Below are 26,679 nucleotides of genomic sequence, written 5' to 3'. Positions count from 1 at the left end.
AGGAGGCTAACCTGAAAAGGCCGAAACGCAACAGTGACGAAGACGCTCCTGAGCGAAAGAAGAGCACCGCTAAAAGAGGTCGGGCAAAGGGGGTCAAATAACAAGATATTACTTGTTGTATATGTAGAGAGATCTTGTTATGTTGTTTCGAGCGGGAGCAGGGAGTAGAGGTCAAACACCTTATGTGTGATAGTATAAGCTCGTATATTCTCTAAATGCCTGCCTATATATACACGTTAGGTTGCGCTGACACAAGCAATACGCGTTTATGTCGCAGTAAACCAAAGTGTTACTGCTAAACACTAAAAGTGGACAATCGCCATATTACACCTCCCCCGAAAGTTCCTCTCACCGCCGGGGTGGCAGAAGAAAAAATTTAAACGCATGTTACTTGTTTACAATTTTTTCTGAAATCAATAAAAAAAAATGCTAATAAATTATATAGGTATAATGCAAACAATCTTTATTTAGCTTGATTTTATGTGTCGTATTAATGTCGTAGTCCTTGTAAAAAAATATCGTTATCTTTTAATAAGAAAATATTATCTTCACTTAAAATGTTATCATCTCTCAAACGTTAAAATATTAATTTACTTCCTTTTCTCATAAAATATAAATCTCATTCTTTAAAAACATTTACCTACTCTTCATCTTTAAAACATTTACTATTCAACTTTAAAACATTTAAAAACATTTGGTATTCAACTTTAAAATATTCACTCTCGCTGTTTATAGTTACGGTACCCTATAAATCTCGTAATAAAAATAACTAATGCCGTATTAAGACGGAGTCCTAAGCTCCTAACATAATTAATGGGAATGGTTACCCAGGGCATGGTCACCCTATAATCAATACATCATGGGCTACGCTCCCGTGCGTACCCGAACTTCATAACTACACGCGGGATTGGCTACCCGAGGGCATGGTCACCCTAAAACACAATAATAGCGGCATATCAGGCCAGGCTGTACGGCTCTGCCTGTACCTAGAGACACAAATACATTAAGACTTAAAAGTCTCCTACAACTTTCACGGAGGATACTGTATATCACACTATGATCAAGTACGAAGGACTAGTGCTCTAGCTATAAGGTCACATTGTACGAATGTGCCTATTAAACTCCTTAAAACTTCTCAAACTTGTACCGTACTGTAAGGTTTTTTATAAAATAAACACTTTTATTTAACTTGCAAAATTCAAAAAAAAATTATGTAATAAATCAAACTTTCGCTGTATATCAGGTGATCAGTCCGACACGTAGCTAAAGTATTAATCATTACTCAAAAACAATTAAATAATTTTATTGAATTGAGTTGTTTATTACTTAATCGTTATGCGATGTATCAAATTTCATTCATCGCTTATTAAAATATTCTAACTCGCGGCAAAGTCTCGCGGCCTAGTTAAGTTTTCTGTCGACGTGCGCACAACGTGTGGCACGCGCTGCAAATTGCAACATACATAATTGAGGACACTATTCGACACTTTTAATTTTTATATTATATTATGACTTCTTATGAAAATTATTTATGCTCGAAACGAAATTGAGTTTAGCGACAACCTTTAATAATTATGAATGATTTAAATATGACTGCTACTGAATTGAAAAAAAAAATGCTGGCTTTTAGAGAAAATTAAATAAAATACTAAATTACACGTAGGATTTACATCCTATTGCTGCGTGGCTGGCCGTCCTCGGCTTCGTCTTCGTCCGGTCCGGTGCGAGTTCGCGACCGGCATTCTTGGCAGCTGTTGGCGCGGCCTGGCGAGCTGGCACCTCCACGTGGCACTCGCTTGACGCTTCATATGGGTGGCTGGCTCTGCTTCCGATGATTATGGTGGGCCGGGATACCCTGGACACCTCTTGATTTGCGAGCCGGGAAACCCTGGACAACGCTCTTCGATCTTCGCTCTTCTTATCTCGTGGTTTCCGATTTTTGATGTTAGATGGTTTTTCTTTTTTCTTGGTTCTTAATGGTGGCTGGTTCTGACTGCGTGGATTCTTGCGTTGAAAGTGTGATTGGTTTTCTGGGTTGATCTTGACTGCGTTGGTTCTTCTCTTCTTTTGTAGTCTTGGTAGATTTTTTTCTTCTTTCTTGAGTATTAGTTCGTTGGTTCGCTGGTCTGGGTCGCCATCAAATAACAAGAGGGGATATTGTTATATATGTAGAGAGATCTTGTTATGTTGTTTCGAGCGGGAGCAGGGAGTAGAGGTCAAACACCTTATGTGTGATAGTATAAGCTCGTATATTCTCTAAATGCCTGCCTATATATACACGTTAGGTTGCGCTGACACAAGCAATACGCGTTTATGTCGCAGTAAACCAAAGTGTTACTGCTAAACACTAAAAGTGGACAATCGCCATATTACAGGGGCCTATGTTGGCCTCCATGAGGCAAAAGCCCGCCTTCAGGAGATGGAATATGAAGAGTTGGAGATGGAGCCCGGAAAGGAGGCCAACTATACTCCACACAAGAGACGTGGTGGCGCCTTACAGTTGGTACCGCCAGACACAACAGCCCAGAGACCCAGCGCTGACGAAGAGCAGAGTAACAGCGCTAGGGGAGACCCTGTGGCACTGGTGCGACGCTGCGCAAAAACGGTAATGGAGGAGGCGGCGAAAAGCAGCAACCTAAAAGGAAGTGTATGGGGCAGCATAAACAGAGCATGTAGGGAACTGATTGAAGTAGCGGACTCCTTGGAAGAGACGGAGATTGTCCGCTCCTTAAGAGCGGACAACAAGAGAATGAGAGAGCAGCTAGCACAGCTCCAGATCGAGACCAAAGCACTGCGAAGGGCGTTCTCGGAGCGACAATCACTGGCTCCGAGCCTTCCTGCGGAGCCTACTGGGGACATCACTATGACAAGGTTGATGCAGGAGATGACCACATTAATGGATGCAAGCCTGGGAAAACACAAAAGGAAGATGCTCATTACCCTAGGGGAAAAACTCAACGCTCGCATAGAGGGCATTGAACATCGCCTCTTGCCTGAAACCATCCTGCGGCCTCCACTGGCCTCCGATAAGAGGATGCTCCAGGACTTGGAAGAGACGGAACACCAACCTAATGAGCCTAGCGCCCCCAGAAAGAATAAGAAAAACAAGGGGGCATCTCAGCCGGTCTCCCAAACGGCGTCTAAACAAACACCAGGGGTGGCCTCCCGAGTGGCGGAAAAGCCGCAGCTGCCGCCGACACCGGCTGGACAGGGCAAAACTAGACCTATACCTGCACCTAGGGTCAAAAAATCCCAACCGGCGGTCCCTGCTTATAGGGCACCAAGGGAACCGGCTCGTCCGAATGTTCCGCCGCCTGCGCCCCCACAGGAAAAGTGGACCACGGTGGCCAAGAAGAGCAAGGGCAAGGGCCCGGCTCCGAAAAAGACGACGGCTCCGAAACTAGTGGCCCCAGCTATGGTGGCGGTCGTGGTAGTTCTTAAGCCTGATGTTCAAACGGACTACAGATCGGTCATGGAAAAGGCCACCACGCTAAAACTGGCGGAACTTGGGGTGGATTACCTCAAAGTGCGCAAGTCGGCCACAGGGCCGCGAATTACTGAGGTTCTGGAGGAGGTGAATGCGCAAATGCATTTCCCCTGCGTCAACAAAAAAAAAAAGGTTAGGTTGAGGTGTTTTAGTGGGTATTCTCCTCCCCTCCCTCTGACTAGCAAAGGGAGTTACGGGAGGAGCGAGTCCCACATATCACCCCCCAATGGGCCTCCCCAGCCCCGGGGTGAATGCATAAACGCATTTCCCCTGCGTCAAAAAAAAAAAAAAAAGGTTAGGTTGAGGTAAAATTTGAGAGGTAGAAGTGAGGGAGTTTTGCGAATTTTTGTGGTTAGATAAAGTTAATTGAGTACTATTTTATACCGTTGTTCTTTTCCAGCTTTTCCCTAGATTTCTATACTATTTTCAATTTCTTTCACTTTACATATAAATTCACTATTTCACTTCAGGCACTTTTTCACTTTAAAAAATTCACATCTTCGTTTTCTTACTTTGTTCGTTTCGTCTGTTAATTTTGGGTCCGCTTTTTGCTTTACAAGGAGCTGTTTGCCCCATTTCGATCCGACTTATGGTTCGGGAGATAGTGGGGTTCATGGTATAATAATATACTCCGCCTGGTACTCCATTCCGAGATTCGCGTATGACCTAACTGACACGCGCCTACGTCATCATGCTGTTTACAGGTTCTCAAACTTTGAAATGTGGGAGAATTTTAACCAACGGTGAAAATTATTTTAACGGCATTAATTTTAAGTTATTCATGTAGAAACATAGTAAAATAAAACAAATCGAATGTATTAAATTAAACTTTATTTATCTATACAAGACAAACGTTTGAAAAACTAATTCACAGTTACACATTAATTACCAAGCTTACGGCGTGAAAAGTTTGGAAAACACTGCGACTGCTGACACTGAGCGAGAAGGAATGGAGTAATTAAAAATGACGTGTTATTGTAAAATTAAAGCTAAAATACATATACATGAAAATTATAAAATTATAAAGAAATATTTTAACTTATTAACCATAGGTATAATGTACCCATGTAACATGTTATGTTGAAATAAAGTGGCAATGTTATTGTGACGTAGGCCCGTGTCACTCTGGGAATGGAAGACCATGTTTTATTAGACCATGGTGGGGTTCAAAGTTCACACGTTCTGTAAAATGTTTACCCCATTTGCGGTTGACGACGTTAGGAGATTTCACTTTCAAAAAATCATATCTTCTGTTCTTCTGTAAATAAATTCTTTCTGGTAGGTTATTTAGATTAAGCTAATTGTAAGAAATTCAAATCCATTTGAATTATATTTTTAAAGTGTATAGTTTAGTAGTTATTAATTTTTTAAAGGATTGCTATTCTAAAATTTCAGGCGTCATTAAACGCAAACATAAGTTGGTTTTTGTGTTGGAAATTTAATAACTTGTAATATATGACATATTTTTAGTTAAAAAAATTATTAGTAGGTAGCACATACTTAGAGCTATTTTTAGACCCTGGTTCGAGATCTGTAGCTCAACCAGGGGTGACGCTACATCCCGTCGCATAAAATAATTTTAAGTTTGTTTTTGCTGTTTTGGTTCTGCTGCGACTCGCGCTTGACCAAAATAGTTAGGTTAGGTTTTTGGGTTTTTCACCTTTTTTGGGCGAATTCCACCCATAAGGGGTGGTTTTCGCGTGGTAAATATATGGATAACCCCGCGAAGGGGCTGAATCCGGAGGGGGCTCCAAATACGGGGCCCCATAAAGGGGCTTTAGGGGCGGTTTCTCCGACCTCGCCCAACTGGGAGGAACCTATGGAGGGTCAGGACATGGCCGAGTCCGCCTCCACCAAGAGGCCCCATGAGGGGGACCGGAACCAGGAGGACCTGGACTATGAGGCTAATGTTGGGAGCGGGCCTAAAATTAGCACCTCGCTGAGGGGTAGGGCCAAGGCCATGGGGAAGAAAGGCTCCAAAGGCCACTTTACTGGCTTGGCAGCAGCCAAGGCCAGACTGAGGGCCCATAAGGAGGACTTCCTTTTGGAGGTGCTGGACAGCCAGGAGGTAAAGGGGGTTGTTTTCCCTTTCCCCCCCTTCAGACAAGGTCCCAGGGGGACAACAAGGGGGACAATAAGAAGAAGAAGGATAAGGAGCCACGGAAGCTGACCCCGTCCCCGTCTCCAAGTCAAGACATGAGAGAACGCAGCCCGCCCCTATACACAGGGACGGACTACATCGAAATAGTGCGGGAGGCGACCCAGACTGTCCTACAGGCTGCCGGGAAATCCGGCAACCTAAATGGACAAGTCTGGGGCAAAATGAACCAGGCCTGCCGGGACATCTTGGCGGCCACTGACTGTCTGGCAGACAGAGAAGAGGACGAGGAGTTGCGAGCCTTAAAGGCTGATAATAAGAGAATGCGGGAGCAACTTGCCCAATGTCAGGCGGAGATGAAGGCCCTTCGTAGAGCTTTCTCTGAGAGGGAGACCCAGCCCATAGCACAGGTCCCGACGGCTCAATTCGACCAGTCCCCGACGGGCTTCGCTGAGGCCCTCAAGGAGGCCCTCAAGGAACTGAAGGAGAACCTGAAGCGGGATCTTACAATTACTATGGGAAACATGATCTCGGCTCGCACGGACTATTCCCCTTAGCCAGTCCCCCGTCCCCCTCTCGCGGCGAACAGGAATAAGATGACTGCGAGCCAGCCCATACCCCAGCCGGAACTTCTCTCTGGGGTGCCCTCAAGGGCAGTGACACGTGCGCCGCCCACTAGGCAGCCTAAGGCCCCTGCGACTCAGCCTTCGGCACCAGCGGCACCAGCGACCAAGAAGAGGGCTAACTCTGCTCCTAGGCAGAAAATGGTGAAGGAGCCCAGTGCCTCCCCACCCTCACAGCCGGCAACAACAACACAACAGCCTGCAGAGTCTTGGACGCAAGTTGTCAGAAAGAGCAAATCTGGCAAATCCGCCAAGCCTTCTTCCCCCCCTGCCGCTCCAGCCCGGAAACCGGCACCTGCGGGCCCACGAAAGCTGGTTGTGCCCTCTACGGCTGCGATCGTGGTGGCTTTGAAGCCGGAGTCTGAGGCGACATACGCCTCAATCATGTCTAAGGCCACCACATCGGTGAACCTTGCTGATGTGGGTCTAGAGCACGTCAAGGTCCGTAAAACAACTGCTGGAGCCAGGATAATTGAGGTGTCCGGGTCGGACAATGGCAGGGCGGCTGACGAACTCTGCCGAAAAATCACGGATGTGATTGGAGAGGAAGCACGAGTATATAGGCCCACCAGAATGGCGGACCTACGCATTTCGGGCCTAGATGAGGCAGCCACTCAGGAGCAGGGACCGAATACCGGTATATTTTTCATACAAATTAACCGGTATTCAATTTCGGTATCTTGGTTGTTTATGTATATTTTTGCACTTAATTTAGCTAATCTGATCAATCATTATCCTTACCTAAATACTATTCTATAATATCAAAGAAATAATGTGAAAGCTATGAGATATTTTGATTTTTAGTTATACCGGTAACGGTCCCTGCTCAGGAGGCGATCGCTGGAGCAATCGCTAAATTGGGCGAATGCTCGCTGAATGAAGTTAAGGTGGGATCTATTAGGGCCCAATATAATGGGACAGGGTCGGCGTTGGCACAATGCCCTATAACGGCAGCCAAAAGGGTCACCGCAGCGGGTCGACTTCTAATAGGTTGGTCCTCGGCCCTGGTAGTGGCGCTGGACCCAACACCAATGAGGTACTTCAGGTGCATGGGCACGGGGCACACCAGAGCACTGTGCCCATCGCCAGTAGATAGGAGCAGCCTCTGCTTCCACTGTAGCAGACCGGACCACTGTACTATATGCCTAAGTTAACATATTAACAGTAACTATACGTTACTGTCTGCAACATAAATATGCGACGCACGTAATTGTATAAATAGCATGTAAGCAATAATAGCCTATAAATATGTTATGTTTAGATTTACTTGCGCTCTCTATACTTGGATACCGAGAATATAACACATCTTCGGTAATGTCTCGTTTCACTTAATCTCCATTCGACCCTCCAACTACCAACTTATCAGATGGCGACCCATACCAGAAGAGGACCAGGAAAGCGAAGTCCACCACAGCGCATCGCATAGCAAAATGAGGATAGAAGTCAAGACAAGAAGATCACCCTAATGAAGATTCAAGTTGAAGAACCTATTTTTCAAGAAAGAAACTTCCTGCGCATTTTCAAGAAAGAACCTTCCTATTAAAACAGAACCCTCCCACACATTTTGAAAACGAAAGAGAAGAAAGAAAAAGATGACCAAGGGGAAAAACTCAAATTAAGAAAAAACGAAGAAAGAAGAAAGAAGAGCGTTGTCCAGGGTTATCCCGGCTCGCAATTCAAGAGGTGTCCAGGGTTATCCCGGCCCATATCAAGAGGTGTCCAGGGTTATCCCGGCCCATGCTCGAGGGAGTCCAGGGTTAGCCCGGCCCGTCATCGTCGTCGGAGCAGAGGCAGCCACATGCAGCGTCAGCGAGTGCCACATGGAGGTGCCAGCTCGCCAGCAGCGTCACGCGACCGCCCAGCCAGCGCGGAATGCAGCGTCGACATAACCTACTTACGGGGGTACATTGCCCGCTACTAATGTAAGTTAGATATAACTTTATCATTATGTTTTAATTGTTTCGTCGCGATATATAGGAAATGTTAGGTATCCTAATTTTAGCCGTTGTATGTTATTAACCGTAGCCGCAAATTTATTATGCTATCTGAGTTAGTGTCCATTCGTGAAAGGTTAAATAAATTAAGAGAAGATATTGTAAAGTTAGGTCCAGAGAGGCGACGGAAAGAAATAGGTAGAAAGAAACTAGACGAATCAAACGAATTATATAATCGCGCGGCGGATATTGTGTCTCAGTTACAGAAGCAAACGGAAAAATATAAAATTTCAGAATTAGAGTTAGCTAATAAGCATATAAACGATATTGCCGACACTTACAGAAGCATTAAATTATTTTGATACAGAATCTCAAACAGACGGAAAAATGGCTAAGCCCAGTTTTGATGTCAAGACGGCCATCGCCTTGTTGCCCGTCATGACGGGGCAGGAGGATACCACTAAACAATTAATAGACGGTATTCTAATGTACAGTTCCATTATTAATAGCGAAACTCAACAGGTTTTAATAGACTTCGTCCTAAAAACAAGACTTTCATCTAGCGCTAAGCTCAGATTAAAGACGTCATATAGTAGCGTAGAATTACTTGTCACGGATATGCGCACATTTTTACTACCTAAAAAATCGTCCGAATCGATTCAGGCTCAACTATACAGAGCTAGGCAAGGTAGGAGAACTATAGAGGCATTCGGAGCCGAGATCGAGGATCTTTTCGTCAACCTGACCATATCTCAGGCCGACGGTAACGATAGCAGGTACGATATACTTCGTCCGCTGAACGAGAAATCAGCCATTAAACGGTTTGCAGACGGTCTAGCAGACCCAAAATTAAGCACAATAATATCATCTAGGCAATTTACGTCATTGCCCGAAGCAATCAGGACGGCCATTGACGAGCACAGCTCATCACCACAACAGGATCAAGTCCTACATTATGGACGGGGACATTCTCGTAATAATTACGGGAACCGGAATGCCCACTCTGCGCGTTACAATAGGAATAAGGGCAGAGATTTTAACACAGGAAATAAAAATACATTCGGGACACGGTATTATTCCAATAATAACCGTAACACAGGTATTTCGCAACACGTCTCGACAAATAGAGTTAAACGACCGGACAATTTCGCTGACAGTGCAGCTACAGTTCGCCGACCTGCGCACCCGCCCGCTCGACCGAATACGCGTGCTCAGCACATGCAACCGTCACACGATAATGTAAAACCTAACAGGCAGTTTTTTCGTGACTAATATGAATAGCGCAATATTTAGTTATAATAAAGATAATTATAGCACAGTAACTTGTAATATAGGTAAAACATATAAATTAAAACTCTTGGCCGACAGCGGAGCAGGCCTGTGTGCTATTAGGTACGAATATTTACAAAACAAACCCGATCTTTTCAGACAAATACAAGGACATAGCATTACTATTAAGGGAGTATGCGGAGATTTAACTTCAGAAGGATATATATATTTAGACTTAGACTTTAACGGTTTCATTTGCGAAGAAAAGTTTCATGTTTTTAAGAATATGCAATGCGCAGCCCAAGCAATTTTAGGGGAAGAATTTTTCAAACGTTACGATGCAGATATAAGTTATAAACGCAATGCATTAATTTTAGAGGACCGAGGTCAGTCCGTTTCGATACCTATGCAAGTACATTTAAATAATACGTATGTCCATAATATACCTCCGCGATGCGAAGTTATGACTCACATTACGTCACAACTGGTAGACGACTGTGTAGTACTAGCCCAGGAAATGCAAGCAGGCGTTTTTGTAGCAGGTGTCATTTCAAGACCAGACAAAGGTCAAATACCCGTACGGATATTGAATACGACTGATAAGCCAGTTACTTTAGATTTATCAAAGTTGAAGGTAAACCGATTATGTAATTTTGATATTTGCAATTTTGACACAGGGAAAATTAGCGTCAATAGAGTAAAAACCTTATTAGATCTTTTAAATTTACACACTTATTTAAATAAAGAGGAACAATTAAGTATAGAACAAATTTGTGCAAAATACGCAGATGTTTTTCATCTGCCAGGCGACAAGCTTACCACAACAAACTTGCTGGAGCACAAAATTAACTTAAAAGAAAATACAAGCCCAGTATACGTAAAACCTTACAGGATACCACATGCCTTACGTAAAGAACTTCAAACGCAGATCCAAGATATGCTAGATAACGACATAATAGAAGAGACTACTTCCGAGTGGTCCAGCCCAGTTTTGCTTGTTCCTAAAAAGAGTGATAAGTTAGGGGAGAAGAAATGGAGATTGGTTGTCGACTACAGGCAACTAAATAATAGAATACAGGATGATAAATTCCCATTGCCCAACATAGCAGAAATATTAGATTCCCTAGCAGGTAGCATATATTTTTCAAAGCTCGATCTTTCCCAAGGTTATTACCAACTAGCTTTAGACAAGGAATCCCGGAAATACACCGCGTTCACTACCGATAAGATGTATTCAATGAAGAGATGTCCCATGGGACTCCGAACAAGCGGTAGTGTTTTCTCAAGACTTATGACCATAGCCATGTCCGGATTAAATTACAAACAATGTTTCATATACTTAGACGATTGCATTGTCATAGGTAAATCCATAACGTCACATAACCATAACCTCACTCAAGTTTTAGAACGTTTGAGGAGCGCGAATCTTAAACTAAATCCATTAAAATGCGAATTTTTACGTAAAGAGATAATGTATTTAGGGCACAAAATAACTTCAAAGGGAGTAGAGCCCGACCCAGCGAAAGTAGAAGCATTAACCAAATACCCAAGACCAACGAATACAGACGAGGTCAAAAGATTCGTAGCATTTGCCAATTACTATAGACGGTTTATTCCAAATTTCGCGAACATAGCTTATCCTTTAAACCAGCTTTCCAAGAAAAACGCAGTTTTTAACTGGTCTACAGAGTGTGAAGCAGCATTTTTAAAATTAAAAAATATTCTTACGAGTCCACAAGTTTTAGACTATCCAGATTTTTCAGAAAATAACATTTTTACGCTACATACAGATGCATCAAAAATAGGATTAGGTGCAGTACTATCAAATTCCAACGGAAAAGTAGTCGCGTACGCAAGTCGAAATCTTAAGCCAGCCGAGACGCGATACCCAATCATAGATTTGGAATTACTTGCCATAGTTTGGTCGACAAGACATTTTAGACCCTATCTCTTTGGGAAAAAGTTTAAAATTGTCACCGACCATAAACCATTGATTTATCTTTTTGGAATGACTGATCCTTCGAGTAGATTAACCAAATTTAGGTTGTATTTAGAAGAATTCAATTTTGATATTGAGTACATTCCGGGGCGAAACAATGCAGCTGCAGACGCATTGAGTCGTTTACCGATGAATAGTGAAGATTTAAAAAATATTAGAACACACGTTGTATCAGTCATGACCAGAGCTCAAACACGGAAACTGCGCGCGCAACAAACTTGCGATCAAGGTGACTTAGCGACAGATGTACCCGCAAACAATAGGCTTGATCAACCTAGAGTTGTGGAAATCATCAAAGCACCAAAAAATTGTATTGAACTCATATTAAGTTCCGATTACAAATTAAGTAAGACATGTCAAAATAAAATAATGAGTAGTAAACGAAATTTTAAGTACGTACCAAACGAATCATGCATATATCTAACATCCCGATCGTTATCTACCGTAGGCGTGTTAGCGAGGGAATTAGAAGAATTTTGCAAGAAGCAACGCATAAATGAAGTTATAATAATAAAAAATAAACAAAATGCGCAAGAAATAAATGAATTTTTAGCTAGCTACAAATGTGATATTCCTAGGATCCTATTAACGAAAGGTGTCACGAAAGTATACGATAAAGAGGAAATAAGAGTTATTTTAAACGATTTCCATCTATTACCCACCAGTGGCCACGCGGGGGTTAATAGAATGCTCAATAATATTAAACGTCATTACTTCTGGCCAAGAATGAGCCACGATGTATACGAATACGTAAAGAAATGTGCACATTGTCAACACAACAAACACACTAATAAATACACTAAGGAGCCAATGGTGATAACTACAACGCCAAGTTCATCCTTCGAAAGAGTTTCTTTAGACATTCTAGGACCTTTAGAAATAGACAATTTTAACTATAAGTACGTATTAACAATTCAGTGTGAACTGACTAAGTTCGTCGAAGCATATCCTTTAGAGAGGAAAGACTCTGAGTCTGTAAGTAAAGCATTTGTAAATAATTTTATTTTAAGATATGGCGTACCAAGCGACGTTATAACGGATCAAGGTACCGAATTTATGTCCAGTGTTTTTAGCGATATTTGTAGATTATTAGGTATAAATAAGCTACACTCGACTGCTTATCACCACGAAACTATAGGAGCACTCGAGAACACGCACAAGAACCTAGGAGCTTACCTTAGGATACAATGTAGTAATAACCGCACAGACTGGAGTACCTGGTTAAGCTATTGGTGTTTTTCGTATAATACCACCGTACATACCGAGACGCAATATACGCCATTCGAATTAGTTTTCGGCAAACACTGTCGTTTACCGAATAATTTAATTTCTTCTGTCGACCCTCTCTATAATTATGATAGTTATCCTAAAGAATTTAAGTATAGGTTACAAAGAGCTCAGTCAGAAGCTAGAAATAATTTAATGTCTAGTAAAGTCAATAGAAAATTAATGTATGATAAGAAAATGAATTCTGTACAATATAAACCAGGAGACTTAATACTTTTAAAAAACCAAGTAGGCGATAAATTAGACTCTATTTATAATGGACCTTACAAGGTCATAGAAGATATGTCACCAAATGTTAAGATATTAAAAAATAAACAGGTTTATATAACTCATAAAAATAACACTAAGATGTATTTTGAAACTAAGTAATAACTAGCAACTATTATATTATATTTAAAAAAAAATGTAAATGCAACTGCGTGTGTCACATTTTTTTTTCTTCCTTTGTGGGGGTGAAGAGTAACTTTCCAGGGAGGTGTACTATATGCCTAAGTTAACATATTAACAGTAACTATACGTTACTGTCTGCAACATAAATATGCGACGCACGTAATTGTATAAATAGCATGTAAGCAATAATAGCCTATAAATATGTTATGTTTAGATTTACTTGCGCTCTCTATACTTGGATACCGAGAATATAACACATCTTCGGTAATGTCTCGTTTCACTTAATCTCCATTCGACCCTCCAACTACCAACTCATCAGACCACAGGATGGCGGACTGCAAGGCGGAGGCTGCCTTTTGTTCGGTGTGCCATGCGGCCAAACGTCCAGCGGGGCACATAATGGGGGGCTTTTCCTGTGCGCCCCTACCAGCAAAAGGCAAAGAGGCTCTTCTGAAGGCCCAAAGAGCCCCCCCAAAGCGTAACGCCGACCAACCGGCCTGTGAGGGACAAAATATGGACATGTAATGCCAGTGTACACCCACATCTGGACATCTTACAGTGTAATGTCAACCACTCCGCTCGTGCTCAAGATCTGCTCATGCAATTCACGGTGGAGTGGGGCATCTCCATAGCGGTGGTGGCAGAGCCATATTTTGTTCCTCCTCAGTCAAACTGGGTAGGGGCCACTAGGGTGTTTCATTTTTCCGAATTTTCGATTTTCATCTGACTTTGCTCGAATTCTTGTTCTAACTGATAAGAAAATATTATATGTTAAAAAAAATTAAAATCGGTAAACATTTAGAGGTTGCACAACTTCAACAAAGATTTTTCAAATAACCAACGACTCTACATCGGAGGGTAGAAAATGGTTTAAGCGGCTACCATCAAAGCGGAGAGTAGTGTGATACTGAACCTTCTACATATAATAAATAAATTTTAAAATTAGTAGTAAACTTGGATTTTGGTTACTCGATAAATGTTCTAATTAAGATTTTCCAGTTTTTTCACCTGTTTCCAAAGGAAAAGTGCTTTTATCGTGTTTTAGACGCAAAATTCAGTTTTCTCATTCGATTTTAGTATTAGATCATTATATTTTGTCATTTTAGAACATAGTTCATTTTCACGCAATGTATGGGGTTCTCACTCTACCTTTTCAACTTGTGCAACCTCTAAACGTTATTCGATTCTTTTGAAAATTGAAATAGATAGTTTTTAGTGTGGGGAGACTCCATTGGTGAGCAAAGTCAGGAAAAATATTACAACTTTTTTTTCTCCATACAAAAGTGAATCACCCTAGGGGCCACAGACGGCAGGGTGGCCATGATGGTACCGGCGGTGGGTGACTTTCCACTCCTTACGCCAATAGCCCGAGGCCGGGGATACGCAGCGGAAAAATGGGGTGAAACTGTAGTCGTAGCGAGCTACTTCTCCCCCAATAAACCGCTTCGCGATCTTGAGCAATTCCTAGAAGAGATCGGGAATATTGTGAGGAGAGCGAGCCCCAGCCAGGTGCTCGTATTGGGCGATTTTAACGCCAAAAGTGAGGCTTGGGGCTCGCCCCTCACAAACCCAAAGGGAGCTTCCCTAAGAGACTGGGCGGTGGCGATGGGCTTGGCTGTCCTGAACCAGGCCAACGCCAATACATGCGTGCGACGGCAGGGGGGGTCTATTGTTGACATATCGTTTGCGACCCCTGCCATTGCCGCGCGTATAACGAATTGGCGGGTCCTTGAGGAGGTGGAGACCCTGTCCGACCACCTCTATATACAAATGAGGGTCCACAATGCGCCGGTAGTCCCACCGATGCCCGGCCGAAATGGTTTCCCTAAGTGGACCATAACAAAGCTGGACCGCGAGATGGCGGACGAAGCCGCAATGGTTGAGGCATGGAATAACCCTCCTCCAATAGCGCTAGGAGTGGATGAGCGTGCCTCACGCCTCCGCGAAAGTCTGCAATCAATATGTGACGCAGCAATGCCACGCGTCGGACGACCTACAGCAAGGAGGAGGGTGTACTGGTGGTCGGAGGAAATCGCGGCCCTCCGTATCACCAGTAACGCGTGCCGCCGCGCATTCCATCGATGTCGACGGAGGAGGCATACTGAGGAGGAGGAAGAGGCAGCGTACCAGGCCCTCAAAACGGCAAAAGAGGCTCTCAACCTGGCAATCGCCAAAAGAAAGGATGAGGCGAGAGAAGAATTCCTGGCCACTCTAGACCGGGATCCATGGGGGCGACCGTACAAGCTTGTACGCAACAAGATGAAGCATCCCCTCCCATGGACTCCCTAGAGCCGGAACTCCTCACGCAAATAGTGCAGGGCCTCTTCCCGCTGGCGCCCGAGTTTGCGCCGCCGGTAATGTCGGTCCCCTTGGCAGAACCGATAGGTCCGCTGGAGATCCCCGAGGTCTCCGATGAAGAGATGATGAGGGTAGACATCCGCCTAAGAGGATGTAAAAAGGCTCCTGGGCCTGACGGGGTACATGGGAAGGTCCTCCCAATCGTACTAAAGCATCTCGGAAATCGGATTAAGGAACTTTTCGGTGATTGCCTAAAAGAGGGCCGTTTTCCGAGATGCTGGAAAGAGGGTAGGCTATGCCTCCTTAGGAAGGACAGCCGCCCGCCGGACAGTCCCTCCGGATATCGGCCTATAGTACTCCTGGACGAGGTCGGAAAAATGTTGGAACGCATCCTCGCTGGCCGCATTCTCCAACACCTCAGGAACACCGGCCCGAACGTCAGTGACAGGCAGTTCGGGTTTCGGGCGGGGCTGTCCACGATGGACGCACTTTCCTCTCTGAGGGAATTTAGTGAAGATGCAGCGGGAAGAGGAGAGGGTGTCGTCGCGGTGTCACTTGACATCGCCAATGCTTTCGGCACCCTCCCGTATACTGTGATTAAGGAGGCACTTCGGTACCACGAAGTGCCTCCATACCTGAGGACAATCGTGGAGCACTACCTATCTGAGAGGGTAGTGCTCTACGAAATGAGAGGGGGCCGCCGCGAGCGCGAAATGGCCTGCGGTGTTCTGCAGGGGTCAGTCTTAGGACTTCTCCTGTGGAACATCGGCTATGATTGGGTCATAAGGGGGGCACAGCTTCCCCGCATGTCCACCATATGTTACGCGGACGACACAATGGTGGCTGTGCGGGGAAGAGAATTGGGGGAGACCCTGAGGAGGGCGGCGGTCGCCACAGAAATGACGATCGGCCGCATACGCCTGCTTGGGTTAAGGGTAGCCCTCCCGAAGACAGAGGCAATAGTCTTCGGAGGAAAAAGAAGGTGTCTGCCCGCCAACTTGACGATCCAAGTGGATAGAGAACCTGTCCAGGTCAAGGCCAACATCAAATATCTTGGCCTGGTCCTGGACAGAAAGTGGGACTTCGGGGAGCATTTCATCCGACTTGCTCCCCGAATTGTGGGCGCAGCTTCCGCCCTAGGTAGACTGCTGCCCAACGTGGGAGGACCGAGAGCCCCATGCCGCCGCCTCTTTACGGGGGTTGTTAGAAGTATGGCCCTATACGGGGCCCCGATTTGGGCGGACCGACTGTCGAGTGAAAACAAGTCCCTGCTCCGGCGGCCGCAGAGGGTGGTGGCTCTCAGAATAATTAGGGCCTACTTAACAGTATCCCATGCGGCGGCGTGTCTCCTTGCATCCACTCCTCCGTGGGAGCTCGATGCCCAGGTCCTAGCGGAGAGATACATGTTGAGAGCGGAGGCCAGGGCTCGAGGAGAGCACATGGACCCAGAAGCGGTAGAGCGGGCAGACCGAGAGGCTAAGGTCAGGCTCCGAGAGCTATGGGAAGCCAGCCTGGAAGACTCCCGCTATGGAACACGGACCATAGGGGCAGTCCTCCCTTACATAGAAAAGTGGTTGAAGAGGAAACACGGGGCCCTATCATATAGGGCAACGCAGGTGATGACCGGACACGGCTGCTTCGGTCATTACCTGCACAACATAAAGAGGGAATTAGGGCCCCAGTGTCACGAATGCGGTGACCCTGATGACTCGGCCCAACACACCTTAGAGGTCTGCAGTCGTTGGGAGGAGGAGCGCCGTACTCTAACGGCAGCAATAAGGACGACGGATCTCTCGCTGCACAGCGTCGTTGCGGCCATGCTGAGCAGTGAGAGAAAATGGAAGGCGGCAGTCTCCTTCTGCGAGGAGGTCGTCTCGCAGAAGGAGACAGTGGAGCGGGAGCGCGAAGACGCGGCCGACGCACACCCGCTTCGGCAGAGACGAAGAGGGAGAAGACGCGCGCAGTACGCTGCGGTAAACCGCGTCCTGCCTCGGTAGGGCCAGTGGGTTGGGGCCCACATTGCACGGCCCTACACGTCTGAAGGGAGAGTCAGAGGCGTCCCTGATTCTCCCTTCTTTTGCTGCGGGTTCCCCGGCCTAATGCCGGGAAGAGACGGGGGGCATCGTGGAAGAATGAGTGCGCGAGCCCATGATGCCCCCATACAACGTCTGAGAGGGTGAGACGCCGGAGTGGGGTTTAGTAGGTATTCTCTTTCCCTCCCTCTCGCTAGGAGAGGGAGCCGAAAGAGCGAGTCCCACATACCCTCCCCATTATGGCCTTCCCCACGGCCTGGGATGGATGCGTAAAAGCATTCCCCACTCCGTCAAAAAAAAAAAGGTTAGGTTAGGTTAGAATTGCGACCCATATAGGTCGTTCTTTGTTCCGTTATTCTGTCCTGTCCGCTTTACTTTTTATTAATCTCATCTGGAAGTTGATCTCTTCTATTGTACTCATGCAGGGGCGCATGCCGGGGTGCGGGATTGGTAGACCTTCTCGCGGTGCACCCCGGGAGGGGGAGGATAGCCGCTCAGTTGCGCGTTAGCTATTCTCCCCCTGCGAACTACCAATCACAGTGTGGTCGTAGCAGTCGAGTCTTCTCCTGCGCTGGCTTTAGTGCCGTGTTTGTTGTGGTTGGCTGCTCCCGACATGCCTCAGCAAATATGAGGTGTCAGGGGATGCAGCCGTCTTGGAGGTGGTGCTTCTGCATCATTGTTGTCGGGGCCTGGTAAGGCCAGCGGCCGCTTTGGCGGCGTGGGATGGTGAGCCCTTAAGGCTTGCGGCGCGGCGGGTCTAGCGGTCACGGTCATGTGGCTGCTGGGTGGGTTTTGGCCTCCCGTCGGGCGATCCGTAACCTGCATTGAGCGGGCCGGGGGCGCTGCTCACTGAGAGAAGCGCTGCGTGGAGAAAACCACTATAATAAACCCCAATCCTAAGGTGAGCGGATCGTGCCGATGGGATGCATGGCTGGAGGGAGTCCAGTGCCTAGCGTGCGGGGGAGCTCACCCCCGAAAAAAGAGATCGATGAAAGGAAAATGAAGGCCGATTGCGAAAATAATCCCCTGGCGGGTCTCCGAAAGGAGGAATCCCGTCCGCTCACTTCGGTGACCGGCTGCCCTCCGTATGCAGGGGTGGGCAACAATCGCCTCGTAGGCCGGCAAGGTGCCGGTCTTCGTGAACACGACTTTGGCGCAACTCGGTTGGACTTTGATGCAAATTGGAACGAGGATTTTGTTGATCAGGAGGCGAAAGACTGCGGCCTGTTGTCGCACTCCAACGCCTGTGACCTTGAAATGAACTCCGGAAGCTGCTCAAATTACGATCTGGGCATCTTAAGATTGAGGGGTGGTGGTTCGCCGTCGCGGGACTCCAAGGGGCGATTCACTCGTGGAGCATCGGGCATGGATGCTGTGAGCCGGGAGGAGACAGACGCGACCGCAGAGCATCACTTGGAGGCTGCCAGGCAACCAGTCGTGCGGCTGAATCGGCTCTCTGATATTCCTCCCCCTCCTGAGGGGAAGGTTCCGGACAATAATGGGTCAGAGAAAGAAGACGTGATACCTGTCGGAAAAGAGGCCCAAGAAACCTCCCCAAAGAGGTGGAAGACACTTCAGGGGCGTAGGGGACTTAGGGCGGGGGCCAAAAGGGTCCATCCCAACGACGGGGACCTGGATCCTGGAAACGAGCCACCAAAAATTAATTCGGCTCGGAGGGGGAGAAAGGCCGGTGGTGCGGGGTCAGCGGCTCCTCGCCTAAAACTGAAGATGTCGGCTCGAGGGGGAAGAAAGGCTGCTGGGGCCTACGTTGGGTTGTCGGCGGCCTGCTACAAGTTACGTAACAGCGTGGGCCAAGACTCCGAGGAGGAAAACGAGTCTATGGATGACGGCGACCGCTGGAGTAAGGATCGGACGTCCTCGGAGGATACCAGGCCAACCCCCGATACCAGGGAGAGCAGCCCGGAAATCACTGAGAGGGAAATAATTGAAGAAGTCTGCACGGAAGCTAAAAACTTGCTAGAAGAGGCCGGCAAGTCCGGGAATCTGAATGGTCGAGTCCACGGCAGGATTAATAACTCCTGCCGTCGCATCATACAGTCGATGCAGAAGCTGCAGTCCCGTGAGGAGGGAGAGGAGCTGCGTATTCTCAAAGCGGACAACAAGAGGATGAAAGAGCAGCTTGCGCAACTTGAAACGGAGACGAAGGCTTTGAGGAAAGCGTACTCCGAACGCAATAAAAAAGCGCATGCGCCAGCTACGGCATCAGAGACGGTCCAATTACCAGAGATAGTCGCGGCAGTCTTTAAAGAGTTCAAAGAGGACCTGAAAAAAGAGCTTTCCATCTCCTTGGGGAACATGATTAATGTGCGCATAGGAGAGGTAAGAGCTCTTCTACCCCCTGCGCCGACACTCCGCCCGCCTTTGGCGGCGGACCAAAAAAGGGCAGCGGCGGCTACCACCACGACGGCCCCGCCTACGGTTCGCCTGAGTAATCTGCCGGATGATCCATGGACTCCATCACCTGTATCTGCCCGCAACCCTGCTCCTGTCGCGAGGTCCAGGAAATCGGCAGGAAAAGCTCTAGCGTCAACAGGGTCAACGCTAATGCCTCCTGCGAGAGCCGCACCTGGCCCAAAAGTGCCGCGGAGAAAACAGGTGGTCACCGAGCGGATACCTCAGGTGGCTCCAGACGCAGTACTGCAACAGCAGGAGGCCCAGCCCGGGCCCAAGCTAGTGCCTGCAGCCCCCACACCAACGCCCCCCACGCAGGGGGAATGGACGCGGGTGGTGAAGCGGGGAAAGAGAAAGAAGGCCACCCCTCCTGCCTCTTCGACGAGAAAAGCGGGTAAGCCGGCGGCCCCGGCAGCCAAAAGCTGGCGGTCCCGAAAACCGCAGCGGTAGTGGTGGCTCTTAAGCCAGAGGCGAAGGAGTCGTACGCCTCCGTAATGCTGAGAGCCACTCAAGCCTTTCGGCTAGAGGAGATTGGCCTCGAGCACGTTAATGTGCGGAAGACGGCGGACGGGGCCCGCATCCTGGAAGTGGCGGGGGCAGACAATGGCCGCACCGCCGATGCTCTGAAGGTGCGCCTGGAGGCAGCAATAGGAGACGCGGCCCGAGTCTATAGACCGGTTAAGATGGCGCGTCTTCGAGTCTCCGGCCTCGACGAGGCTGCCACACCGGAAGCAGTGGCGAGGGCAATTGCGGCCAAAGGGAGTTGCTCGAATGCGGATGTCCGGGTCGGGGACATCCGCATCGGCTACAGCGGCACTGGTTCAGCCCTTGTGCAGTGCCCTATAGAGGCGGCGAGCGCCGCGGTGTCGGTGGGTAAGGTGACGATAGGCTGGTCGTCCGCCCGAATTAAGGCACTTGAACCTGGGGTGCTCAGGTGCTTTAAGTGTCTGGGCATCGGACATACTAGAGCCACGTGCCCCTCCCCGGTGGAAAGAGGAGATCTGTGCTTCCGCTGCAGCAAGCCGGGGCACCGAGGGGTGGACTGCTCAGCAGAGGCTTTCTGCGCAGTTTGCCACCAGGCGAAATTGCCAGCGAGGCACAGGATGGGCGGTTTCTCCTGTAACCCCCCTAAGGTAAGTGGAGTGGAAGCCCGCAGTGGGAACCATGGGGCTACGGAGAAGGCCACCCCGGCCATTGACCCAAGCCCCCTTCCGACGGAACAGATGATTGAGGGACAGCCCATGGACCAATAATGCAAGCACATCCGCAACAAGGTCCATGGGAGGTGCTGCAGTGCAACATCAACCACTGCATTCCCGCACAGGATCTGCTCATGCAGAACTTGGCGGAGTGGGGAGTTGCACTGGCTGCGGTGGCGGAGCCATACGCTGTCCCTCCTCGGCCCAACTGGGTGGCGTCTAGAGACGGCCGGGTGGCGCTGGTGGCTTCGGTGCCGGGGGAGGTCCTCATGTGCATTGAGAGAGGGGAGGGATTCGTGGCGGCTAAATGGGGAGGAATCATAGTGGTCGGGGTATACTTCTCCCCCAACCTGCCCCTGAATGCCTTCCAGCGCTTTCTGGGAGACCTGGAGGGGGTGGTGAGAAGGGCCGGCCAGGCGCCCATCCTGGTTTTGGGGGACTTCAACGCCAAGAGCCGAGCGTGGGGGTCCCCAAACACCGAACCCAGAGGGGCTGAGGTTGAAGATTGGGCGGCGTCAGCGGGCTTGGTCCTCCTCAACAGTGGCAACACGCAGACGTGCGTCCGCTGGAATGGGGGGTCTATAGTTGACCTATCCTTCGCGACCCCCGACCTGGCAGCACGCGTTGCCGAGTGGCGAGTTTTGGAGGACGAAGAGACCCTCTCGGATCATTTATATATCCGCATGAGGGTCTCTCCACTGCAGAGGGCTGCGCCGACCAGGCTTAATGGACGACAGGCCGGGAAGGGCGGGTTCCCAAGATGGTCATTGGCCCACCTCGACAGAGAAATGGCGGAAGAGGCCGCCATCATCGAGGCGTGGAATGCTCCCCAGGTGGCCCCAAGAGGTGTCGACGAGAGGGCCGTTTGCTTCAGAAGGTCCCTGCAGACGGTTTGTGACGCTTCCATGCACCGGGCCCGGCCTGCCCGAGGCAAGAAACAAGTTTACTGGTGGACCCCGGAGATCGCCGCCCTCCGCACGGCCTCCAATAATGCCCGGCGGGCCTATACGCGGTGCAGGAGAAGGAGGCACACCGCCGAAGAGGAGGAGCTCCTCCGCACAGCGTTGGCGGAAAAGAAAAGGGCCCTCCAGCAGGCCATTAGGAAGGCGAAGAACGAGGGATGGGAGGAGTTCTTGGCAACCCTCAATAGGGACCCATGGGGGCGCCCGTACAGAATGGTGCGCAACAAATTACAGAGCGTCCCACCCATGGACTCCATGGAGCCAGAACTCCTCCGAAGAGTGGTTGAGGGCCTGTTTCCGGAGGCGCCAGACTTCGTCCCACCGGTGATGGCCCCCCCAGCAGCGGACCCGGCGGAACCGCTCGTGGTCGTCCCCATCACGGATGACGAGATTGAGTGGGCCATAGACCGCGTCAGAGCCACGCGCAAAGCAGCGGGACCGGACGGAGTGCCAGGAAAAGTACTCTTCCTGGCACTTAAGCATCTCGGGAACCGCCTCAAATCCCTCCTGGATGACTGCCTCGAGGAAGGGCGCTTCCCAAAATGCTGGAAGGAGGGGCGACTGTGCCTTTTGCGTAAGGAGGGACGTCCACCAGACTCCCCCGCTGGCTACCGCCCCATCGTGCTGCTGGATGAGATCGGGAAGCTCTTCGAGCGAATCCTGGTCTCCCGTATCCAGCGGCACCTAGTAGAGACGGGCCCGAACTTACATGACAGGCAGTTCGGGTTCCGAAGGGGGCGGTCTACTATAGACGCAGTGGCCGCTTTGAGGGATTTCGGGGTACTTGCGGCAGGTCAAAAGGAGGGAGTGGTGGCGGTGTCACTGGATATCGCCAACGCGTTCGGGTCCCTCCCCTACACGGTCATTGGGGAGGCACTCCGGTACCATGGAGTGCCTCATTATCTGAGGCGTGTTATAGAGCACTACTTGACGGCACGGGTAGTGCTCTATGAACAGAAGGGAGTCCGGAGCGTGAGGGCCATGACGTGCGGGGTTCCACAGGGGTCAGTATTGGGTCCACTCCTGTGGAACATCGGTTACGACTGGGCGATCCGGGGGGTGCAACTTCCCCGCATGGTCACCGTGTGTTATGCGGACGACACACTAGTGGCTGTGCGGGGAAAGGAGCTGGAAGAGGTGCTCAGGAGGGCGGCAGTGGCGACAGAGCTCACAGTGCAGCGCATAGAACTCCTGGGCCTACGCGTCGCCCTGCCGAAGACCGAGGCCATGGTCCTCGGCCGAACAAGGGGGTGGGGGCGGATACCGGTGGGCACCGCAGTGAGGATCGGGGGTGAATCTGTCCAGGTCAAGGCCCACATCAAGTACTTGGGCCTTGTCCTGGACAGAAAGTGGACATTCGGGGAGCACTTTGCACGGCTGGCTCCTCGGCTCGTGGGTGCTGCCTCGGCTCTGGGCCGCCTACTGCCAAATTTGGGGGGGCCGAATGCGCCGTGTAGGCGGCTGTATGCGGGAGTCGTCCGGAGCATGGCGCTCTACGGGGCACCAATTTGGGCCGGACGGCTGACGAGATGCACGAAGGCATTGCTCCGTCGGCCACAGAGGGTGGTGGCCCAGAGGATGGTGAGGGCCTACCGCACCACTTCTCACGCAGCGACATGCCTTCTTGCCGGCACCCCGCCTTGGGAGCTAGACGCGGGGGTGCTAGCGGAAAGGTACTGGTGGAGGGCAGAAGCGAGGGGGCGTGGGGAGCCCCCAGACGCGGAAGAGGCCGAGAGGGTGTCGCGGGCAGCCGCGGAGCGCCTACGAGATCGATGGAGAGATGCCCTGGAGGATAGCCACTATGGAACCCGAACCATAGGGGCTATTCTCCCGGTAATGGATGAGTGGGTGGATCGGGGCAAGGGGGCCCTGACGTATAGGGTGACGCAGGTGGTGTCCGGACACGGCTGCTTCGGACACTACCTGCACAAGATACAGAGGGAGCCGGGGCCCCAGTGCCACGAATGTGGAGCGGCGGACGACACGGCTCAGCACACTCTAGAAGAGTGCAATCGCTGGGCCGTGGAAAGAGCTGCCCTCAGGGCGACCACAGGGGTAGCGGACCTCTCGCTACGCAGCATAATAGCGGCGATGCTGGGTAGCGAGAGGAATTGGGAAGCGGTGGCCTCCTTCTGCGAAGAAATCATGTCACAGAAGGAGGCGGCGGAGAGGATGCGAGAAGCAGCTGCTGACGCGCTTCCTCTCCGACGTAGACGGCATGGTCGAGGGCGAAGAGCGTATGCTCGCCTTGAGCCCCAATAGAGCTAGCGGGTACTGAACGTCGGAAAAGGGGAGGGGATCAAGCGTTTCTGATCCTCCCCCAATGTGAGGGGGCCCTGGCGATAAGCCGGGGCTGCCGGAGGGCGCGGTGGTGGAATGTCATCGATCCCAGTGCGCCCTCACGAACGGCAGAGAGGGTGAAACGCCGGAGTGGGTTTAGTGGGTAGGGCCAAATTCTCCCCCTCTCTTGTCAGGAGAGGGGAAAGGAGTGGCGAGCCCCACACACCGTGCGTAAACGCATTCCCACTCCGTCAAAAAAAAAAAAAAAAAAAAAAAAAAAGGGGCGCATGCCGCATACTCATCCAGAGATTCGGTAATAGCTTTTTCTAGTTTGTAGTATGTATTCCTCGCATTCTGAATCAGATGTGATTTCCTTTGGTAGCTGAGTGGTTTTGTTCCATAGAGTTTGCTGAAATTGCTGTCTGGTTTCTTCGTTACTTGCGATAGCACGGGTGTTTCTTATCATATTTTTCGCTCTGTCCACTATTATATTTATATCTAGTAGCCATGCTATGTGGTCTGAGCCAACCGATGTTGTTTGTCGGCATGTTACGGTGTCGAAGGCTTCCATTTCGTACGAGATGATGGCTGCATCAAGAATGCCGTACCCCGCACTGTTTGGTCGTGAAGGTAAGCCTGTGTGGTGTATAGTGCAGACGTCAGAGTTACAGAGGTCGCGGATGAGTATTCCCGCCCCTTCGTCTCTCGTTTGGTTTAGTGTGGTCATTTTAAGATTGAGATCCCCTATGGTGATGTTCGGGGCTTCGGTAACAATATCTTCTAGCTCATCCTTAAGTGCTGCGGCGTCAATGTGTTCTGTTCTGACCTGTGCGGTATGTATATTCCTTAAATTTTTAGGTAATCTCCAGTTACGTGATCGTAGGTAAGGTTGATAGCGACGCCTTCGATGAGACGGTCTCCTGCTTCTGTACCTGGAGTGACGTCGGTCTGACTCCAGCGTATACCTCGCATCACGTATAGGGCTGTGGTTAGATGCGATGCGATCGAGTGAGTGATCTTGTCATAGTTCGGGAGATTCATGCGGGTTTTGGAAAAATCCACGCGATATTCGTTGACTATGATTATATCGACGCCGGAAAGCAAACACGTAGTAACCCACAAAAACCAAATTGTTCACCAGAGACGAAAAACTTTTCGAGTTTTGAAAAAAAAATCATAACTCTCTTGTTTATGAACATAACTTACTCAAAATTGGATACAACAATCAAAATTTTTTGGACTTCAATTTCATTTAAATAAATTTAACCGTAAGTTGTTACAAGTCCATATTTTGTGGGTTACTACGTTTTGATGTTTTTTTACACAGTAAGCAAACACGTAGTAAACGTCATTACCAAATGTATGGGATAAAAGATAAAAAAATAGTTTATTCAAGTAGGCATATTACAATGCGCTTATGAACGTCAAATAAACCTTTACCGGCTCCAACCGTACACCTCTGCCCCGAGAAGATTTAAATCCCCCCTCAATTGGAGGAGGGTATCCCAATATGGGACCGGCAACAAACTCGGCGGGACACATCTTTTCAAAACATTATTACATCTTATAATTAACATGCATTACGAGTAATTAAGAAAAATACAATTTAAATTACTATAGAATTCATGCAATTATACTCAGTGAGTACATAACTTTATACAAATACGTAGCTCTTTCAGAAAACATATCAAATTCTTACAAAAGGAAAAGAAAATAAAACCAATAAAAGAAATGAGAATACATATTATATGAATCTGACTGATTGTTATGAGATGCTTTCATACAATTTGATGTGCTTTCTTACCTGAGCTGAGTCACCTTTAACTCTACACATAATACAATGCTTTTAATTGCTACTTGTCGTTATTACAGTTTCTGGTTTGGACCATGCATGTTTGTCTGTCAAGTAGTCCTCGACTCTGTAATAAATCCTTCAACATCAACGACTTTTTTAAGTAATTCTTAAGAGCTGGAAAGGGTAATCTTAAAGCATCCTCAGGTAACTTGTTATAAAAATGAATGCATTGCCCAACGAATGACTTCTGTACTTTACGAACACGAAACTTTCTGATAGCAAGCTTGTTTTTATTTCTAGTATTATAGTTATGGACATCAGAATTCTTAGTGAAGGAGTCTAGATTCTTAACAACATAAATAATACTATCATATTATATGTATTGGGAAGCTACAGTTAAAATATTAATTTCTTTAAAAAGTTCTCTTAATGATTCACGCACCCTTAAATTATATATAGAACGAATGGCTCTCTTTTGTAAGACAAATATAGTCTGTATGTCAGCTGCTTTGCCCCAAACCAGAATACCATATGACATTACACTATGAAAATAACTGTAATAAACAAGGCGAGCTGTTTCAACATTAGTCAATTGTCTAATTCTCCTCACAGC

The 26,679-nt window shown here is 48.5% G+C and overlaps 1 protein-coding gene and 1 long non-coding RNA gene across 2 annotated transcripts in view; one reads left to right on the top strand and one right to left on the bottom strand.

Moving 5' to 3' along the window:
- Window positions 1–250: 250 nt before the first annotated feature.
- LOC134805973 (uncharacterized) overlaps window positions 251–26,679 on the bottom strand; it is a 300,557-nt gene continuing 274,128 nt past the window's right edge. The window contains exons 2-3 of the long non-coding RNA XR_010146444.1: window positions 1,862–1,888; window positions 251–390 (exon numbers count right to left, since the gene is read on the bottom strand). This is a non-coding gene — a long non-coding RNA (uncharacterized LOC134805973). The remainder of the gene's footprint in view (window positions 391–1,861; window positions 1,889–26,679) is intronic.
- On the top strand, window positions 8,530–13,612 carry LOC134805972 (uncharacterized). Its single transcript, XM_063779147.1, has 3 exons — window positions 8,530–9,115; window positions 10,218–10,541; window positions 13,407–13,612. The coding sequence occupies exons 1-3, from the start codon at window positions 8,530–8,532 to the stop codon at window positions 13,610–13,612; spliced, it is 1,116 nt and encodes a 371-aa protein (XP_063635217.1).

The sequence above is a fragment of the Cydia splendana genome, unplaced genomic scaffold, assembly GCF_910591565.1.
Source record: "Cydia splendana unplaced genomic scaffold, ilCydSple1.2 scaffold_96_ctg1, whole genome shotgun sequence".
NCBI lineage: Eukaryota > Metazoa > Arthropoda > Insecta > Lepidoptera > Tortricidae > Cydia > Cydia splendana.
This window is presented reverse-complemented; position numbering and strand designations above follow the sequence as displayed.